At 43.0% G+C, this 20,577-nt stretch overlaps 1 protein-coding gene across 1 annotated transcript in view; it reads left to right on the plus strand.

The window, feature by feature from the left end:
- Positions 1-8,285: 8,285 nt before the first annotated feature.
- Positions 8,286-20,577, plus strand: part of LOC124716768 (hexosaminidase D-like) — a 554,827-nt gene continuing 542,535 nt past the window's right edge. The window contains exon 1 of the mRNA XM_047243314.1: positions 8,286-8,333. Within this exon, the coding sequence (XP_047099270.1) occupies positions 8,286-8,333 (48 nt within the window). The remainder of the gene's footprint in view (positions 8,334-20,577) is intronic.

Consider the following 20,577-nt stretch of genomic DNA (forward strand, 5'->3'; position numbering starts at 1 on the left):
ACGGATGAACCATGGCGGAAGACAGGATCAAGAAGGAAGCGATCGACTTAGAGAGACGACCGAGCAGTTGTCACAGAGGCACTCTGAGCTCTAGATTAATCATTGTCATCGATCCGACCTGCAACTCGTGTTTAGCGACCAGAAGCGGCTCACAGGTAGAAGGCTGAGCTCACGGCACCCCTGGCGCCGACTGACGCTGACCTCTGTACGCCAACAAGCCCATTTGCAGTGATGTCGGTCATATTTCAGCGTGGAATCCCACTGACTTGAGCGAAATTGCCTTCGATGATGACTTCCGCTTCGAACTGAGCCCCAATGACCAGGAAACACGTGTCCGGTGATGCCGAGGACACGGGTGGGACACCAACCTCAATGTCGCCCCCCATACCGCTTGGCAGCCAAGACTGGAGTGCCATTTCTTTTCATAGCAGGACGCCTTTGGTTCTCATCCGCGGCACCCTTACAGCAAAGCGATACATAGACGATAATCTTCATCTCGTTTTGTTACCCTTCGTGGCAAGGCATTGTGGCCTTACGATTTAGAAAGATAATGCCTAACCGCTGACGGCAAATATTTCTAACGCTTGTCTTCGTTCGGCCGCGGTGGTCTAGCTGTTCTAGGCGCTCAGTCAGGAACCGCGCGACTGCTACGGTCGCGGGTTCGAATCCTGCCTCGGGCATGGATGTGTGTGATGTCCTTAGGTTAGTTAGGTTTAAGTAGTTCTAAGTTCTAGGGGACTTATGGCCACAGATGTTGAGTCCCATAGTGCTCAGAGCCATTTTTTTTCTACCGTGGCCAGTAAGGTCGCCAGATCTCTACGCAATTGAGAATGTTTGGAACATTATGGGTAGGGCAGCCCACCCCGTTAGCCAAGCAGTCTAACGTACTGCTTTCCAGGCGGATTATGTCGAGGTCCTGTATGCCGGCCAGTCTCTGGATGGTTTTAACGCGGTTTTCCATCTGCCTCGACGAATGCGGGCTGGTTACTCTTATTACGCCTCAGTTTCACTATGTCGGCGATTCCAGCACAAACACTTTCTCCATGTACGCGTACACCACCATTACTCTTCCACGCAAATATTTGGGATTACATTCGTCTGGTGTGAAGCGGGGGGGGGGGGGGGGGGACTAGGGGCTGAACTGCACAATAACGGCGGTGGGGTGAGTGGACTGGTGAAGCCTGTTGTGGGGTTGTGAACCACTGAGGGCTACGGCAGGGACGAATGGGTAGAGCCCTCCAACCGGCTCGGGAATTTGACGGTTTAACGCGCAAACTAGACAGCATCTGGCACGGTCTCCCTCAGGACATCCAGTAACTCTGTCAATCATTGCCAAGGAGAGTAACTGCTTGCGTAACGGCCAGAGGTGGACCAACGCGTCACTGTGTAGCTCAATTTGTGAAGCTCTTTCTCTTGAATAAATCATCCAATTTGTCTGCAACTATAATGATTTATTTGTTTGATATGTGCGTGATATCTACGGATTTCCGTTCTATTCGGATAATTCTTTCGTGACGAATCGTTACTTTCTCTTTGTCTTAGAGTGTATCGAAGCTATTAAGAGGGCATTGTTTACACTAATAGAGTTTTATGATGGGAAAAATTCTGTATTTGAAACTCTTATCACAACGTATGAGCCGTTAGGCATAGTTCGCCGGTCATGCGCAGTCTTCTACCTAGAAACGGAAGGTCTCTTTACCATGGTCCGCCCTGATAGCTGAGTGGTCTGCGTGACGGATTGCCGTCCTACAGGCCCTGGTTCGATTCCCGGCTGGGTCGGAAACATTCTCTGCTCAGGGACTGGGTGTTGTGTTGTCTTCATCATCATTTCATCCCCATCCGGCGCGCAGCTCGCCCTATGAGGCGTCGACTGTAATAAGACCTGCACCAAGGCGGCCGGACCTGTCCCGTATGGGCCTCCCAGCCAATGACACCAAACGCTCATTTCCATTTTTCATTATCATGCAACACGTGATATATATATATATATATATATATATATATATATATATATATATATATATATACGGGGCAGTCAAATCAAAACGAGACACATGGCAAGAAGTAAGTGGACTGTTTATTATTTCGAAAGTACTCATCATGACTGTTAAGATTTACCCACTGTGACACACGAAGGTCAGTGCCTTCATGAAAAAAGTTTGCGGCTGCCTGCAGATCCATGATTGCACCCAGTGCGCATCTTTTCGTCCGAAGCAAATCGACTGCCACGTATTTCTTCGGGGCTCCAAAAATGTGGCAGTCGTATGGGGAGAGATTGGGAGTAGATGCAGGATGTGTAAGGGTTTCCCAGCGAAGCGTCTGCAGCGTGACATCTTAACACTTAAATTTGTTTGTTTGCCATCTCACGCAGCAGCTTTTAAAATCCGTTATTGTTGGTTTCCTGTCTTGAGCTTACTGCAGTTTAACTAAAGAGTATTACACCAGACACGTTTCGGTTTTATTTGTAAAGCATCTTCCGTGGTTAGTCCGCATATTTGATATATATGTTTGTACATTTTTTGTTGTCTTCGATTAAAAACAGAGTTTTGTTTACGGAGTTGGAGTACCAGTTACTTATGGTGTTTCTTTACATAGTCTCCGAACCACTACTTCTTCCCTCCTTGTTAATAGCGGTTGACGTCGAAAGACTTCCTTTCACATATGCACTTGGCAGTTTTTTTTTCATTCTGTAGTATTTGCTGCGCTGCATTTGGGTTATTCACGCTGAAGTTCCGTGTGTTTCTCACTCTGCACAGTATTACAGTACTTACGTCTGTCCGTTTGCTATCGAGCAGGTAGCGAGCGTTGCCAACCTGTGAAACTACTTTTAAAAAATCGTCTGTTTGTGTGTGTGTGTGTGTGTGTGTGTGTGTGTGTGTGTGTTAGAAGAGAAAGAGAGAGACGGAGATGGGAAGGGAGAGGAGAGATAGAGAGAAAGAAAGTGAGAGAGAGAAAACTGGAAATTTGTAGTAAGGGTCTTATGAAACCAATCTGCTGAGGTCATCGGTCCCTAAGCTTACACACTACTTAATGTAACTGGAACCAATGTATGCTAACGACAACACACACACTCATGCCCGAGGGAGGACTCGAACCTCCGACAGGGGGATGGGGGGAGGAGGGGGAGGGAGGGGGAGGAACCGCATGGCTACCTCGGGCGCCGAGAGAGAGAGAGAGAGAGACAGAGAGGTTAGAAGGTGGAGCAGAGTAGAAGGTGAGTGTGTGTGATCTGCATGTGGGTGTGTACGTCCGTGTGTGTGTGTGTGTGTGTGTGTGTGTGTGTGTGTGTGTTTGTGAGTTACTGTGAATTAGTTAAAATCTCTTGTATGTTTGGCAGAGATGTGAGAGGAAGTGGGGGAAGGAAAGGGGGGGGGGAGGACGTGGACTGCAAGTTGTATATTTCCTTCCTTTTTTTGGGTGGAGGGGGGGGGGGGCTGGACGGTAATTATAGGACAGAAACCGAGAGGAGATATGTGTATATTTATTGTTATATTAAGTGGTCAATCAATTTAAAGAGAATGTGGTTTGCCAGGTTAGTCTGATAATTTATGAGTTGTTTTTTTTTGTTATGGTTTTTATGAATGTGATAATTTTCTGGTGAGGTAAGGAGGCTCTGTTTAGTTGTTTATCCTTAGAAATTTCACGTCTGTGTCACTGGTGGTAATTTTATGTTGGTGTTGGTGTAACTGTTCTGCAAAACTTGAATGATTTGTTCTATACGTCGACGATCTTACTTGTTATTTGTATCTGGGGTCATGTTATTTGTATCTGATTTGATATATGTATCTTCCATCAGATGTCTCGCATTTAAGTTAGTATATTCCTGATATAGATCAATTTTTTGCTATAGTTTTTTGGAAGTATGTTTGAGTTGAATTGTTAGTTTGGTGGGTGGGAAGTAGGTACCACATCCTGCAATGGGTTAGATATATGGATGACATCTTGTGCATGACAGATGAACCAAGCAATAAAATTGACCAGTTACACACAGACATAAATTCCGTTCATGATAAGATACATTTTACAATAACAAAATAGGCAGTTAAATTTGTTGGACATCACCATAACAACCAACACACTTTTAATATACAGGGTGATTCAAAAAGAATACCACAACTTTAAAAATGTGTATTTAATGAAAGAAACATAATATAACCTTCTGTTATGCATCATTACAAAGAGTATTTAAAAAGGTTTTTTTTCACTCAAAAACAAGTTCAGAGATGTTCAATATGGCCCCCTCCAGACACTCGAGCAATATCAACCCGATACTCCAACTCATTCCACACTCTCTGTAGCATATCAGGCGTAACAGTATGGATAGCTGCTGCTATTTCTCGTTTCAAATCATCAATGGTGGCTGGGAGAGGTGGTCGAAACACCATATCCTTAACATACCCCCATAAGAAAAAATCGCAGGGGGTAAGATCAGGGCTTCTTGGAGGCCAGTGATGAAGTGCTCTGTCACGGGCTGCCTGGCGGCCGATCCATCGCCTCGGGTAGTTGACGTTCAGGTAGTTACGGACAGATAAGTGCCAATGTGGTGGCGCTCCATCCTGCTGAAATATGAATTGTTGTGCTTCTTGTTCGAGCTGAGGGAACAGCCAATTCTCTAACATCTCCAGATACTGTAGTCCAGTTACAGTAGCACCTTCGAAGAAAGGTGAAGCTGACACCTAGTCAACAGCGCTTCAAGCGAACAAATGTACAACTAAATGAAACTTTATAGCTCCCTTAATTCGCCGACAGATAGTGCTTAGCTCTGCCTTTTGTCGTTGCAGAGTTTTAAATTCCTAAAGTTGTTGTATTCTTTTTTAATCACCCTGTATACCGAAAACCAACTACAAGACACAATTATACACGAGACATTCCAACACTCCAGTGCTCAAAAGCAGGTAGCACTTACATGCATGCTCCAGAGACTAAGCACAGTACCATTAGATACAGACAGTGACCAAAAAGAAATGAATATCATAGTACAAATGGCCACAAACAATGAATACAAAAAAACTTATTAATAAAACTGAACAAGAAAATCAAGAAACGGAAAAGAACAAACATCCAGCTGTCTCAAACACAAGGACAGAATCCCATACAAACAAACAGACAAACTACAAGAACAAGAACAACCCAAAGTGAGAAAGAAACAGAAAACAAAAGATGGTACACAATGACATACAAACACACAGAGCTGGAAGCCATAGTAACACTGATAATAAATGAAAACACTAATACACCTTAAAAATAAAATAATATTTAATTGATATGTAAATTCTGCCCATATTGAAAACAGAAACACTTGTGGTGCCGTGAGATAATAATGGCACTACTAAAAATTTACAACTGTCCAGTGAGAAAGTGAACGACTACATAATGCTTCTAGTTTATCTGCAGGTTAGTTACCAGCTGCCGAAAAGGTCTGTGGAACCATCAAAAAGAATGACCAAAAGAGGAAACGGTACCGAGGACTGTGCTTTTTTGACTGCTGTCACTGAGCTGTATTATTTAATGTGTCTTGTTTGTAAGTGTGGATCGAATGTTCATTAAACGCAAAAAAGGTCTTTTACATTCTGTTTACGTCATTTGAAGAAACTCTGTCATTTTAAATAAAGAGAAAAAATAACTTCATTGAGTGAAAGTGATATAATCAAATACGGAAGTTTTTCGTTCAGTTTACAATTGTTTCAAAAGTAATTTTGTGTGCAAATATTATTTGCGTATTACGTTCGTTAGATCCTACAATCGTTTATATTTCGAGAAGTCCTATGAGTTTTCTGAGTGCAATTATTACGAAAGGAACTTCATTTCTTTTCATGCACAGTAAAATACCAAAGGAATTGCTTCCAAACTAACTCTGGACCGTAGCTGTTTTGCACTCTCGGAAGTAAATTAAAGTTAACAGTATTAGTATCAGTCTTGACTTGTATGAAAGTAATTGAGATTAAACTAAAGAGATAAATCGACCCCAGTTTTCTTATAATATTATTGCCAAAGACAGAGTGGTAATAAATAATTTTACGTAACAGCTAAACCTCTCAAGTATCACATTCAGAATATAAAGTCAGTTTCACGTAATCACAGGCGGCAATGTTATAATAATGTCCAGAGGAATGGAAAAGAATATTTAAGATCTGTTAGATGTCGGCCAGTTTGGCTTTAGGAAAGGTAAAGACAGCAGAGAGGCAGTTCAGACGTTGCCCTTGCTACTGGAAACAAAACGGAAGAAAAATCGAGGAACGCTCATAGGATTTGTAACCAGAAAAAAGCGTTCGGTAATGCAAAATGGTGCAAAAAGTCAGAAATTCTCAGGTAAGTACGTAATCTCATAGGAAAGACGGGTAGTGTACAATGTCTATGAGGACCAAGAATGATGAAGAAAAGTGGAATACCAGGCAGAAAGTGCTCGGGCTTAAAAGTGTTTAAGACACTTCGCCCCTACTGATCAGTCTATACATCGAAGAAACAATGACGGAAATAAGAGTAAGGCTCAAGTGAGATTAGTATTCAGGATTGAGGAATGTCAGGGACAAAGTTCGCCAATGACATCACTATCTTCAGTGAAAGTGAAGAAAATTACAGGATTTTTTTAATGGAATGGCAACGGCCTTGCCGAAGTGGATACACCGGTTCCCGTGAGATCACCGAAGTTAAGTGCTGTTGGGCGTGGCCGGCATTTGGATGGGTGACCATCCAGGCCGCCATGCGCTGTTGCCATTTTTCGGGGTGCACTCAGCCTCGTGATGCCAATTGAGGAGCTACTCGACCGAATAGTAGTGGCTTCGGTCAAGAATACCATCATAACAGCCGGGAGAGCGGTGTGCTGACCCCACGCCCCTCCTATCCGCATCCTCCACCGGGGATGACACGGCCGTCGGATGGTCCCGGTAGGCCACTCGTGGCCTGAAGACGGAGTGTTTTTTTTTTTTTAAATGGAATGAACAGTTTAATGAGTACAGAATATGGACAGGGTGAAAGGAAGATAAACGAAAGTAATTAGTTGCACTAGAAATGGGGTTACAGATATTGGAGACCGCGAAGCTGACTATGTGAAGGTGTTCTCATACTCTGGGTGCAAAAGCAGAACAGCTCACAAAAGAGAACATTCCTGGACAAGATAACTCTACTGACATCAAATGTAAATCTTAATTTCTGGGAATGTACGTCTATAGCTCAGCGTTCTATGGCGGCAGATCATGGACAGTGAATAAACCGGAACATAAGTGAATCGAAGCGTTTGACATGTGGTGCTACAGAAGAATGTTGAAAATCAGGTTGACTGATTAGGTAAGAAGTGAGGAGGTTCCACTCAAAATCGGCTAAGAAGGGAGCATAGGTCTATTTAAATACTGACAGGGACACGGGAGAGGATGATAGGACATCGGTTAACACATCAGGGAATAGCTTCCATGAAGCTAGAGGAAACTATAGAGAGTAAAATCTGTAAGGGAAGAAAGAAATTGGAATATACCCAACAAATAGTTGAGGACATTGGGTGTAAGAGCTACTCTGAGATGAAGACGTTGGCACAGCAGAGAAATTCGTGGCGGGCTGCACTAAACGTGTCAGAAGACTGTTGACTGAAAAAAAATTGTTGTTGCTGTGGTCTTCAGTCCTGAGACTGGTTTGATGCAGCTCTCCATGCACCTCTATCCTGTGCAAGCTTCTTCATCTCCCAGTACGTACTGCAGCCTACATCCTTCTGAATCTGCTAAGTGCATTCATCTCTTGGACTCCCTCTACGATTCTTACCCTCCACGCTCCCCTCCAGTGGTAAATTGGTGATCCCTTGATGCCTCAGAACATGTCCTACCAACCGATCCCTTCTTCTAGTCAAGTTGTGCCACAAACTCCTCTTCTCCCCAATTCTATTCAGTACCTCCTCATTAGTTACGTGATCTACCCATCAAATCTTCGGCATTCTTCTGTAGCACCACATTTTGCAAGCTTCTATTCTCTTCTTGTCTAAACTATTTATCGTCCATGTTTCACTTCCATACATGGCTACACTCCATACAAATACTTTCAGAAACGACTTCCTGACTCTTAAATCAATACTCGATGTTAACAAATTTCTCTTCTTCAGAAACCCTTTCCTTGCCATTGCCAGTCTACATTTTAATTAAATTAAAAACTAAAAAATGGAAAAGTTCAGCACTGGTCCAGGGAAGGATCCTTGCCGCACGTTGGTATCGGGCGCAATACTCGTTGTTAACAAATTTCTCTTCTTCAGAAACCCTTTCCTTGCCATTGCCAGTCTACATTTTAATTAAATTAAAAATTAAAAAATGGAAAAGTTCAGCACTGGTCCAGGGACGGATCCTTGCCGCACGTTGGTGAGTATCGGGCGCTCTTTGGAAGGACCAATGACTGGTGGAACGAACATCCGCCGGCCAATGAAGGAGAAACCGGGTGTCACAGGGAGCCTGGCGCGGTGTGTCGCCCCTGTGTGTCCGGAGACAAAAGGCCGGGGCGTGCGTGGGAAACCTGGGAGAGACAAAGGCGCCGCGGCCGGAACGCAGCTGACCGTGTAGCCCCACCCTCCCATTCATCCACTGCCCAGCTGACGAGGGCGGCGGGCACGTTGCCCAACTCACACCACGTCATTGGGCCGGACCGTGGGACGCCATTTGGGACCTGCACTGCGCTACCTGGAACAAACGTAGCAGTTAAAGATCAGGTAAATGTGAACATGTGACGTAGGGCACCAAAAGGAAGCAGTAACTGACAACGGACAGGGTTGTAGCCTCTCTCTGATATTATTCAGTCTGTGGATTGAGCAAGCAGTAAAGTGAAGCGACGGATAAATTTGCAGAGTGAATTAACTCCCAGACGGAGTTGTGGGGTTCCAGACTGCGATAATGCAAGAAGACTTGGTAGGAATGTAGCTACTGTACATGAATGGCGGCAGCGCTGGTCACGAGAATGTATGGTCGCAAGAAGTCAGGGCTCCATACGACCAAGTGCCACTACTGAGAGGGAAGACAATCGTGCATTTTTTCCCGTCAGTGTACAATTGCCTAATAGACTTTAACATCTTTGTCTTTCACAAGGAACATTAGTGATTACAGAGTTCACGTAACGGTGCCTTTCACAGAGGATAAATTGTCAGTAAATTACATATAAGTTTTATTACACATACTTGATTCTGTCATTACATAGACACCCACCTCAACGAAAGGGGGAAAATGTTTAAATACGACTGTGACCCAACATTATCCTTGTCAGCAGCTTGGCTGTGACCATTCGTGTTGCCCTTCTCTGTACACGTTGAACATTGCTTGTTAGTTATCTTTGGTATGGGACCCATACACTCGAGGATTATTCTAGAAAGGGATGTACAGGTGATTTGTAAGCAATCTCCTTTGTAGGCTGACTGCACTTCTCCAATATTCTGTCTGTAGTACGAAGTCAGCTCTGCTTTACCACACACCTAGGTGTTTTTTGGTGTTGCAATATTGCAGTTGTTGTGTACATAGTTCCGTGCAGTTAGCGCATAAACAACTTTCCCACTAGAGCGCGCCCCGCTAAGCACAACAGCGCAGGCGCAGCGCTCGTCCGTCTCCGCACTACGAGATGGCGCTGCCTTAGAGACGGACCAAATTCTGCTTCCGCCGATCCGCGTATATGTAATGCAGCCAATGAGATTGCTGCTAACGTAGAACCTTCTCTCCTCGCGGATCACACTCGCGCAGTGATACCTGAACATGCGAGGTATTATAACGAGTGTACAGACCTCCGATTAGTGAGTCTGCATTAGTCTGTACCAGTCTGCATTAGTCTGTACCAGTCTATAGTCAAGTTTCAGTGTGCACCTAATAAGATTATCATATTCCTGTACATAGTCATGAAGATAAATGTATAGACACTTTGTCAAGTATCAGAGATATGTGAGAATAAGATTAACGTACCAAGACCAAAGGAACTTCAGATTGTCAATTGTAAGCAGCATCCAGAATCAAGTTATGTAATGTCTATGCTTTTTATTATTTTAATAAATGCGTGTGAAAATTTATCAAGTTCTGTTTAAAGTTGGTCACCGTCAACCTGCTACTCTAAGCGTGCAAGTGGCATTTCTATCATCTGACCTAACGGCAGAAGAAAAAAACGCCATGATAAGACCAGGAGACATATTGCTGACACTCGTCTACTTCGTTATAGCGACAAGTCAAATAATATGATGGTGTGTGTACCGAAGGTCTTACAGTACGCACACCACAGCAGTAAATCTCGACTCTTTAAATAATCGAATGTCATTGTATGAAACAGCTCCAAACGTCTGATTACTTCAGAAATTAGCTAATGTGTTAAATAACAAGTTTGTTTGCGTGGTCAAATCAGCTGCCACCAAAGCTTTCAACCACTCTCCAGCAGCTATTACACTCATATTCGACAATGTACAACTCAAACAACCAAGCCCCTCCCCCCCCCCCCACACACACACATACACTAAAAATAAAAAAAAACAACCCATATACACGCTCTTCATCTCTTTGTCTCTCTCTCTCTCTCTCTCTCTCTCTCTCTCTCTCTCTCTCATACACCCTCCTCCCCACACACACAAACACACACACACACACACGATATGATCATCATGAATAGAAGTTAGTTTTGAACATATACTTCGTTAGGTTGGCAACATTTAGATAAAGAAACCAAAGAGGAGGAAACACGTAATGAAGTTATAATATTTACGTTGTTAAAAGCACGATGTCCGGAGTAATAGCTATACCGAGTGGCAAAAGAATAGTAGTACACTACTAAAGAGGAGAAATATGGTGAACAATGTGAAAAACCTCGGAATACAAAATTGTGCTTATGTGTCGTAAATAAAGTGGTAGTGCGACCGCCAGACCAGATGAAAGGAAACGCAGACCGCAGATAACCATAAGTAATTACTTATTTACATAAAAAATGGCGCCGTGAACTGTTTGATAATCTAAAAATAACAAAATTGTATCGTTACAGAGCCCACTTATGATGCCTTAGAGCTAGAAAAAGGCGAAACGCGTCTGGGAAAAATTAAGTTGGAGCAAGAAAAGGCGGTTTTATTTACAGAAAAAGTATTAATGTGTTAAATATTTGCCTTTTAACATCTAACCGAGAAAAAGCTTTGCAAAGGTTTGGAATTATGTATAAGGCTTGTTGAAAGTCTCAAAGTGCAGTATGAAACACTGGATGATTATAAACTAGGCAATATGTACCCCTTTGTAAGCAATTCATTGTTTAGTACGTCATATTTCCTCAACTATGTCTCGCACAACGATATAAATCTGCAGGACATTCAGTGGTGTATGTGGAAATTGTCTGCAAATTATGCAGCGAATAGAGAAGTACAGAAGTAATAAATTAAAACTCCATGCTTGATTCTGGAACCGCGGCCCGCTACGGTCGCAGGTTCGAACCCTGCTTCGGGCATGGATGTGTGTTACGTCCTTAAGTTAGTTAGGTTTAAGTAGTCCTAAGGTCTAGGGGACTTATGACCTTAGATGTTAAGTCCCATAGCGCTCAGAGCCATTTTTTTCCATGCTTGATGCTCAAGTTTGACTGCATGAATAGAGAAAATTTAGTAAATGAAAAAACTTTTTTCCTTTAATCATTTATGGGGGAGGGACGGTGGGGGGGGGGGGCTCAGCGAGAAAAAGCTCAGTAAAGGTTTGAAATAACGTATACAGTTTGTTGAAAGTCGCTAAATGCTCTCATTCTCAAATAATGGGTGAATAAAGTTCAGGTATTTGAGCGCCGACAATTACGCTGTCTCAAGTTAAACGTATAGCTTCTAACTGCAATAGTTATCCTATTGTGTTGTACTTTTACCATAAGATTATATTTGTATCGAGGTGGAAATGAAAGTATTTTTAATTTTTAAATGTGGTCAGTAACTACGAGAAATAATGGAAATCGAATTTTTGTACTCCGTGGGCTGCAACTGGTGCCGACCATTGTGGCCGATCGGTTCTAGGCGCTTCAGTCCGGAATCACGCGGCTGCTACGGTCGCAGGTTCGAATCCTGCCTCGGGCGTGGATGTGTGTGATGTCCTTAGGTTAGTTAGGTTTAAGTAGTTCTAAGTTTAGGGGGCTGATTACCTCAGCTGTTAAGACCCATAGTGCTTAAAGCCATTTGAACACTCTGCAACTGCTATCGCGTTCTGGGGTAGCATTTTAGTAATATACGGAATCCGTCAGAAAAATGTATACACTCATTGTCAGTCTCTATCGAGATATCGATATTGTCGTTCGATTTGAGTTACGACTGTGTTGTAGTATGGTCTTTGGCTCAACCGTTGTTAGTACTTTCATCTAGGTATTGAGAAAACACGATGGTTGCAGCACGCTTGACATTCAAGCTGCTAACAAGTATTGTGAAGTGGTTTTTCAAGTTCGTTAATGTCGTAGAAGTGCAACATCAGTGTAGGCTGGAGTTTGAAACAAAACCACCTAACAATTAAACGCATAACTGACAAGTTTGAACTGCGTGGAACAATTTGTGATATTCACAAAGGAAGATCAGGAAGACAGCGTGCAGCTACAAGTCCTGCTTCGTCGGCTCTCGTGTTGGAAACGTTTGTTAATTCTCCACAGAAGTCTGCTACGCAATGGCACGTGAAGTGGGTGTTAGCATTACAGGTGTACGAAGAATTCTGAAAGCTGCGAAGTGGAAAGTTTACATTCCACGATTACTGCACGCGATTAATGATGACGGGTTGATCGCCGAATGCAATTTAGCTAATGCTATCAGCAAGTGGTAACTAATGACAAACAATTTGTGACGAAAGTAGTGTGGACTGACGAGGCACAATGTAAACTTAATGTAACCGTGAATCGACGTAACTGTTTGTACTGGGCACCGGAAAGCCCGATTGTGTAAGTGGCTAAAGCGGTCAGTCTACCAGGGGTTCATGTGTGGTGTGGACTTCATCTAGTCGCGTAGTAGGACCCTTTTTCTTTGAAGCTACTGTCACTGGAGAAGTGTACCTGGAAATGTTACGCACATCAATTTTGCCAGTTCTACGTGCGCTTTATGGAACTAATGAAGAGGTCTTCTACCAATAAGACGATGCACCACCTAGCGCACCAGCTTTTCTGGATGACAATTTTCCGGGCCATTGGAATGGACGAAGAGGGCACGTTGAGTTACCTGCACTGTCGCCAGATCTAACACATATAGACTTTTACTTGTGGGGGAACTACGAGAGAGAAAGTTTTTCGATGTAAGCCACGCACGCTGGAGGAACTTCGCCAGGAGATTACAGCGACTTGTGCAACGATCTCCACTGTAACATTGACTGACGTAATTGCGGCGACCGCTCGTCGTTCTGTTATGTGTATAGCTGCCAGCGGTGAACATTTTGAACATTTAAAGTCACCAGGTGCTAAACTGAAAGTTTTACAACATGTGCGATCTGTTATTAAATGTAAAAGTGTGTATAAATTTTTCTGGCGGACTCTGTAGCTGTGTCACAATAGTAACAGACAAGTAGGGGAGACTGATGTAGCTGGATGTCAGTGTACCAAGAACAATACGTAATGTTTCCTGGTCGGTGTTCCATTCTAGCAACTTGTATTAGGATCACACAGAGTGCGCACTATACAATGTTCACCATAAGAATAAACCTGATGTAAACATTACACCATGTGTTCTTCTGCGTCTACTTGAATCTCATTGGATTGCGTCCCACGTGGAGCGGAAGGCAAGCTGTGTCCAGTACAGTCAAGTACATCATAAGGATACGTTTTTATGCTGTGTTACACGCACACAGACTGAGCAATAATGCGGGACAACAGGTTTAGCGCCGCATTGAACTTGGACAGAACCGCCCAGCCAGCTGGTCCAACTAACCTGCAATGGTGTATTTGCAGTTCAGACGTAAAAAGAGAGGAGGAGAGAAACAATACAGCGTCGAATGTAATTTAATTTTCAAAGAGAAAGAAATAATATTCGTCAAAACTCCAGCACTACCGCACGCTTCTTAGGTGACCAGACGGAAAGCTTAAAATGCTCCCGTTCTCACGTAACACAGTATTCTAATTACAAACAAGACTGATGAAAATTCCTAACTTAAACACAGGGTAATTTTTCTGAGCGAGCTATGTGCGACGGAAAAGCATACTGCAGATATTTCACCGTAATGTTGAATACTGAAGCCACTGAAGGTATTAATTACAGTCAGTCGTCTGGTAAACTCTTAGCTCCTTCCTTATCTGAAACGAGGAATACGTTTCAATTCTGGAACTGTCATCCGCTACGTTGATAACGAGTGGATCAACACTGAATTCAAGAAGCCACCCAGGCGCCGCATTTCTTGTGAAAAAGCTGCGTACTTTAGTTCCAGTACGTTTGGCAGCTCAACAGTCTCCTAATTTCTTGTGCCAAATCTCTTTAACTTGGCTCCAGATCAGTTCTGTTGGGTTCATATTGTAATGGTACAGTGGCAAATGTAAAAATGCAGCATTTGTATGGTGTGCTCGATACTGTGAAAATGATTGTTTTTTTAATGTTTCTACGACACTTATCTCTCTGGTTCGTGTGAGACTACATCTGTGATATGAAGCAATGGACATAGCGCAAATAAAGAGTATTTGGTTTCTCATTTTTGTCATAAAAAACTAAACTGTTATGTTTTCTTAATTTAAGCAACCTTTATTAACAGTCTTTCATAATATTTCGATAATTAAGAATTTATGTTTGAAATGAAAACGGGAATTTCGTGTGAAATTTATAACTGGAAACAAGGATACGTTCATTATTCATAAAAAATGATGATGAATTTTACAACTACGAAATGTAGGTATTTAAAATTGAACGAAAAAAGGACAACCAATGCGTACTCGAACCAGCGAGTCATGAATTGCAGCTGATTACCAATCTTTTCGTTACCGATTTTCACTATACATCCACAGAACGTGTCTCTCTCATATTAAATACAGTGCCCTGGAAACCTTCAAAGCCTATTTCCTCTGCAAATTTATGAAAAATATTAGGAGCAACCCATTTCTCAGCATTTTTTTCCCGTGTTCCATACGCTTGTTTCATAGCGAAGCAGGAAGCTCAAATGGTTCAAATGGCTCTGAGCACTATGCGAGTTAACCTCTGAGGTCATCAGTCGCCTAGAACTTAGAACTAATTAAACCTAACTAACCTAAGGACATCACACACATCCATGCCCGAGGCAGGATTCGAACCTGTGACCGGTAGAACTTAGAACTAATTAAACCTAACTAACCTAAGGACATCACACACATCCATGCCCGAGGCAGGATTCGAACCTGCGACCGGAGCGGTCGCTCGGCTCCAGACTGTAGCGCCCAGAACCGCACGGCCACCGGCCGCCGGCGAAGCAGGAAGCAGCTTCAGCCATATTCGCACTGCGTATTAACAGCGCGATAATCAGGGCACAGCAGTACAGAGGCTGTGACTGTACACGGCTGTTAACACATAAGAATATCTTAAAGTTTCATTTACCGTAACTTAGAAGTAATACATCTAATACATAAGTAGGGCCTACTTCCAAGACCGTAAGCACTTTCCAGTATCCGGCATTTCCTTCTGTTTCTGTTGATGTGAAACATGACATTGTGTTTCGTGCAACGTTCGTAAATATTACGAGTTCCACATTATATAAATGGTGAATAACATATTAAAGCTACTTGGAAGATACTGTCAATTATTCAGTTGCAGAATTTCAGTGTGAGCAAAAGTCCTTAAATTTTTAAAACCAGTTGTACAATGTGTGAGCCATTAAATCATGGTTCGTCGGTCGAACATCATTTTGTACCTTGAAACGGAAGGAGATTTTCTAGGCTACAGCTTGTATTAGTCGCAAATTAATTGTATTTCTTTAATCTCTTGACAAGTTTACCTGGTTCGAAAAAGCAAACCTACGTTTTTAATAGCTTCCACACCAAGATGTATTCAACTTGTAAGCCGCGCGGAGCAGTCGCTTGGTTTAGGGCGCCTTGCCACGGTTCCGCGCGGCTGCCGCCGTCGTAGATTCGAGTCCTCCCTCGGGCATGGGTGTATGTATTGTCCCTAGCGTACGTTAATTTAGGTTAGATTAGGTAGTGTGTAAGCCTAGTGACCGATGACCTCAGCAGTTTGGTCCCATAAGATCTTACACAAATTTCCAAATTTTTCCGCTGGTAAGTGGTTTTTGATAATACTTCTACGTAATTTGATTTCGCAGACTGATTATTGGTGTGTAGAAGAGTAAGAACGTAACAGATACACTGTTAAATACTGTGATGGCAAGATTTTCACGACTGCAACACTCAAACTTCAGTAGGAGATCTGTTTCTAGGTACATGCCCAGGTTGTAGCGTAGAACATTTTTTTCATATTTAGAAAGAGCTTTCCTAACAGGAGTAATGTTTGTAATTTCAGGAAAAGACTGGAGCGCAAAAAAATGAATGCCATCATTTTAAAACGGAATAGGACAATACATCAAACTTCTGTTACAGAAGCCGAAAGTTTGAACAGTGTTGCATTGTACAACACTATCCCATGTCGTTCAGTTACTAAAAGATCATGATTATCTTTACTAGGAAACTAATCGTCCTAGATTACGAAAATCTTGAAAATGATTAAGAAGTTAATATAGAATTTTATAATGCATGAGTGCTACACGGAGCGGAGTGGCGCAGTGGTCAAGACTCTAGACTCGGCTGAGATGGACAGCGGTTAGAATCCCCGTCCGGTCATACAGATTTAGATTTTCCGTGGATTCCATAACGCCTCAAAGCGAACACTGGGGTGGTTGCTTTGGAAGGGCATGGACGATTTCCTCCCCAACCCGGTTTGTGCTGTGTCCGTCATGAGCTCTTCGTCGACAGCACTGTAAACCCCAACCTTGCTTCCTCTCAGTATAATCTACTATGGACCATGCGACGTATATTCATTTTCCTAGCCCCCTCCTCCACCTTCCCCACTCCACTCCCAAGTCAACAGTGAGAAACCCAAATAGCATTAATATGTGAAAACAGCGGTCTTCCTGCTGCCTTCGTGTTACGCACTATTTGTAAGAAGACTGCCAAAATTGTTTCTGCACACTGGTTCACACGCGAGCAAACTAGGAACAGGTTGGCAATTGCTAAGAATCGCTGCCTTGTCACGGCTGTTTGATCAGTTGTTTACGCTCTCGTATGCTAATCCTTGACTACCCATTTTCAGGCCAATAACTCGGAATGAAAAAAAAAAAATCATACCATTATTTATTTATTTTATCATAAGGCATACAGCACAATCCTTGTACGAGGTATGTCCACAAAGTAAGTTCCGTTTGGTTATATAAAACACACGTGTACAGATACAGAAAAAATATTTATTGTACAAAAATCTACAACTGTTAAACTACTGTTCTACATAGCTTCCGAAATTTTGTAGGCACTGGTCATAGCGTGGCACAAGTTTTTGTATGCCTTCTTCATACAAAGTTGCCGCTTGTGTATTCAACCATGTGGTAACATGTTCATTCAACTTGTCATCATCGTTGAAGTGTTGACCACCGAGGACAGATTTTTAGGTGTAAGAAGAGATGAAACTCGCTTGTAGCGAGGTCCGAGCTGTACTGAGGATGATCAAATGCGTCCCAGTAAAATTCCCATGATAGTTGTTTGGTCACATTCGCCGTGTTCTACATCGCGCACTCGATCACGTCCTTCATTGAAGAGTCTGACCCATCTTCTAACCATTGAATCACTCGTAGCATTTTGTCCGTAAACTAGCAGATTTGCCGATGAATTTCCTTTGGTTTAACTTTCTTTTCATTTAGAAAACGAATCACAGATCTGATTTCACACGCGGCGGTATTTTCAGTTACGGCCGACATTATAAACAAGAACTACAGGGCACACATCGGCAGCAGCGATCTGAAAATGGCGTACATGTCTTCTCCTCGAGTCAGAGTAACTGCCGCGCATGGTCGGAACTGCGATCGTAGCGCTGCCGCGGGTAGATACAGAAACTAAACTTACTTTGTGGACGACCCTCGTACATTTTATACATATGTTGATTACAGATTGACATCAATACATTTAATATAATCAGTTGCCTCCTCTGTTGCAGTGAGGAAATCGTTGAAGGTTCCCTTGCAGGCTCGAACAGGGCATTCTTCCACTGTGTGTCGAACTGGTTGTTTCTCAGCGCCGCAGTCGCAATTTGGTATTTGTATCGTTGGTGTGTAGAATACATGAGTCTGGCGACATACCATCTGACTTTCGGACAAGCATCATCCACACAATTCCGAAGACGGCAAGAGCTGACAAGTGCGAGAATTATCGCACAATCAGCTTAACAGCTCATGCATCGAAGCTGCTTACAAGAATAATATACAGAAGAATGGAAAAGAAAATTGAGAATGCGCTAGGTGACGATCAGTTTGGCCTTAGGAAAAGTAAAGGGACGAGAGGGGCAATTCTGACGTTACGGCTAATAATGGAAGCAAGGCTAAAGAAAAATCAAGACACTTTCATAGGATTTGTCGACCTGGAAAAAGCGTTCGACAATATAAAATGGTGCAAGCTGTTCGAGATTCTGAAAAAAGTAGGGGTAAGCTATAGGGAGAGACGGGTCATATACAATATGTACAACAACCAAGAGAGAATAATAAGAGTGGACGATCAAGAACGAAGTGCTCGTATTAAGAAAGGTGTAAGACAAGGCTGTAGCCTTTCGCCCCTACTCTTCAGTCTGTACATCGAGGAAGCAATGATGGAAATAAAAGAAAGGTTCAGGAGTGGAATTAAAATACAGGGTGAAAGGATATCAATGATACGATTCGCTGATGAGATTGCTATCCTGAGTGAAAGTGAAGAAGAATTAAATGATCTGCTGAACAGAATGAACGGTCTAATGAGTACACAATATGGTTTGAGACTAAATCGGAGAAAGACGAAGGTAATGAGAAGTAGTAGAAATGAGAACAGTAAGAAACTTAACATCAGGATTGATGGTCACGAAGTCAATGAAGTTAAGGAATTCTGCTACCTAGGCAGTAAAATAACCAATGACGGACGGAGCAAGGAGGACATCAAAAGCAGACTCGCTATGGCAAAAAAGGCATTTCTGGCCATGAGAAGTCTACTAATATCAAATACCGGCCTTAATTTGAGGAAGAAATTTCTGAGGATGTACGTCTGGAGTACAGCATTGTATGGTAGTGAAACATGGACTGTGGGAAAACAGGAACAGAAGAGAATCGAAGCATTTGAGATGTGGTGCTATAGACGAATGTTGAAAATTAGGTGGACTGATAGGGTAAGCAATGAGGATGTTCTACGCAAAATCGGAGAGGAAAGGAATATGTGGAAAACACTGATAAGGAGAAGGGACAGGATGATAGGACATCTGCTAAGACATGAGGGAATGACTTCCATGATACTAGAGGGAGCTGTAGAGGGCAAAAACTGTAGAGGAAGTCAGAGATTGGAATACGTCAAGCAAATAATTGAGGACGTAGGTTGCAAGTGCTACTCTGAGATGAAGAGGTTAGCACAGGAAAGGAATTCGTGGCGGGCCGCATCAAACCAGTAAGTTGATGACAAAAAAAAAAAAAAAATCGTTACCCATTTATAGAGGGCGTCAGCACATCTTCCGTGGCCAGTACGTATGCGGTTTAGAGTTGTCCACACTTTGCGTGGCAGGCTGAAGCCTGGCGGTTTCTCAGCTGTCATGAAACTTTGGCAGTTTGGTGGGCAGTGTTCTTGCCAGTGTTTTTTCCACGGATTGTCGACATCAAAGTTGGAGTCCGTCACCTCTTTAGCAGAGAGTAGTGCTGGTCTTCTCGATTTGAGTCTTCTGCGCTCCAAGTCAGCTATGTCGCTGTGTATGAGCAGCTGTGGGTTATTACACTACTGGCCATTAAAATTACTACACCAAGAAGAAATGCAGATAATAAACGGGTATTCATTGGACAAATATATTATACTAGAACTGACATTTGATTACATTTTCACGCAATTTGGGTGTATAGACCCTGAGAAATCAGTACCCAGAACAACCACCTGTGGCCGTAATAACGGCCTTGATACGCCCGGGCATTGAGTCAAACAGAGCTTGGATGCCATGTACAGGTACAGCTGCCAATGCAGTTTCAACACGATACCACAGTTCATCAAGAGTAGTGACTGGCCCATTGACCAGACGTTTTCAATTGGTGAGAGATCTGGAGAATGTGCTGGCCATGGCAGCTGTCGAACATTTTCTGCATCCAGAAAGCCCCGTACAGGACCTGCAACATGCGGTCGTGCATTATCCTGAATGTAGGGTTTCGCAGGGATCGAATGAAGGGTATAGCCATGGGCCGTAACACATCTGAAATGTAACGTCCACTGTTCAAAGTGCCGTCAATGCGAACAAGAGGTGACCGAGACGTGAAACCAATGGCACCCCATAGCATCACGCTGGGTGATACGCCAGTATGGCGATGACGAATACACGCTTCCAATGTGCGTTCACCGCGATGTCGCCAAATACGGATGCGACCATCATGATGCTGTAAACAGAACCCGGATTCATCCGAAGAAATGACGTTTTGCCATTCGCGCACCCAGGTTCGTCGTCGAGTACACCATCGCAGGCGCTCC

The sequence above is a fragment of the Schistocerca piceifrons genome, chromosome 9, assembly GCF_021461385.2.
Source record: "Schistocerca piceifrons isolate TAMUIC-IGC-003096 chromosome 9, iqSchPice1.1, whole genome shotgun sequence".
NCBI classification, from domain to species: domain Eukaryota; kingdom Metazoa; phylum Arthropoda; class Insecta; order Orthoptera; family Acrididae; genus Schistocerca; species Schistocerca piceifrons.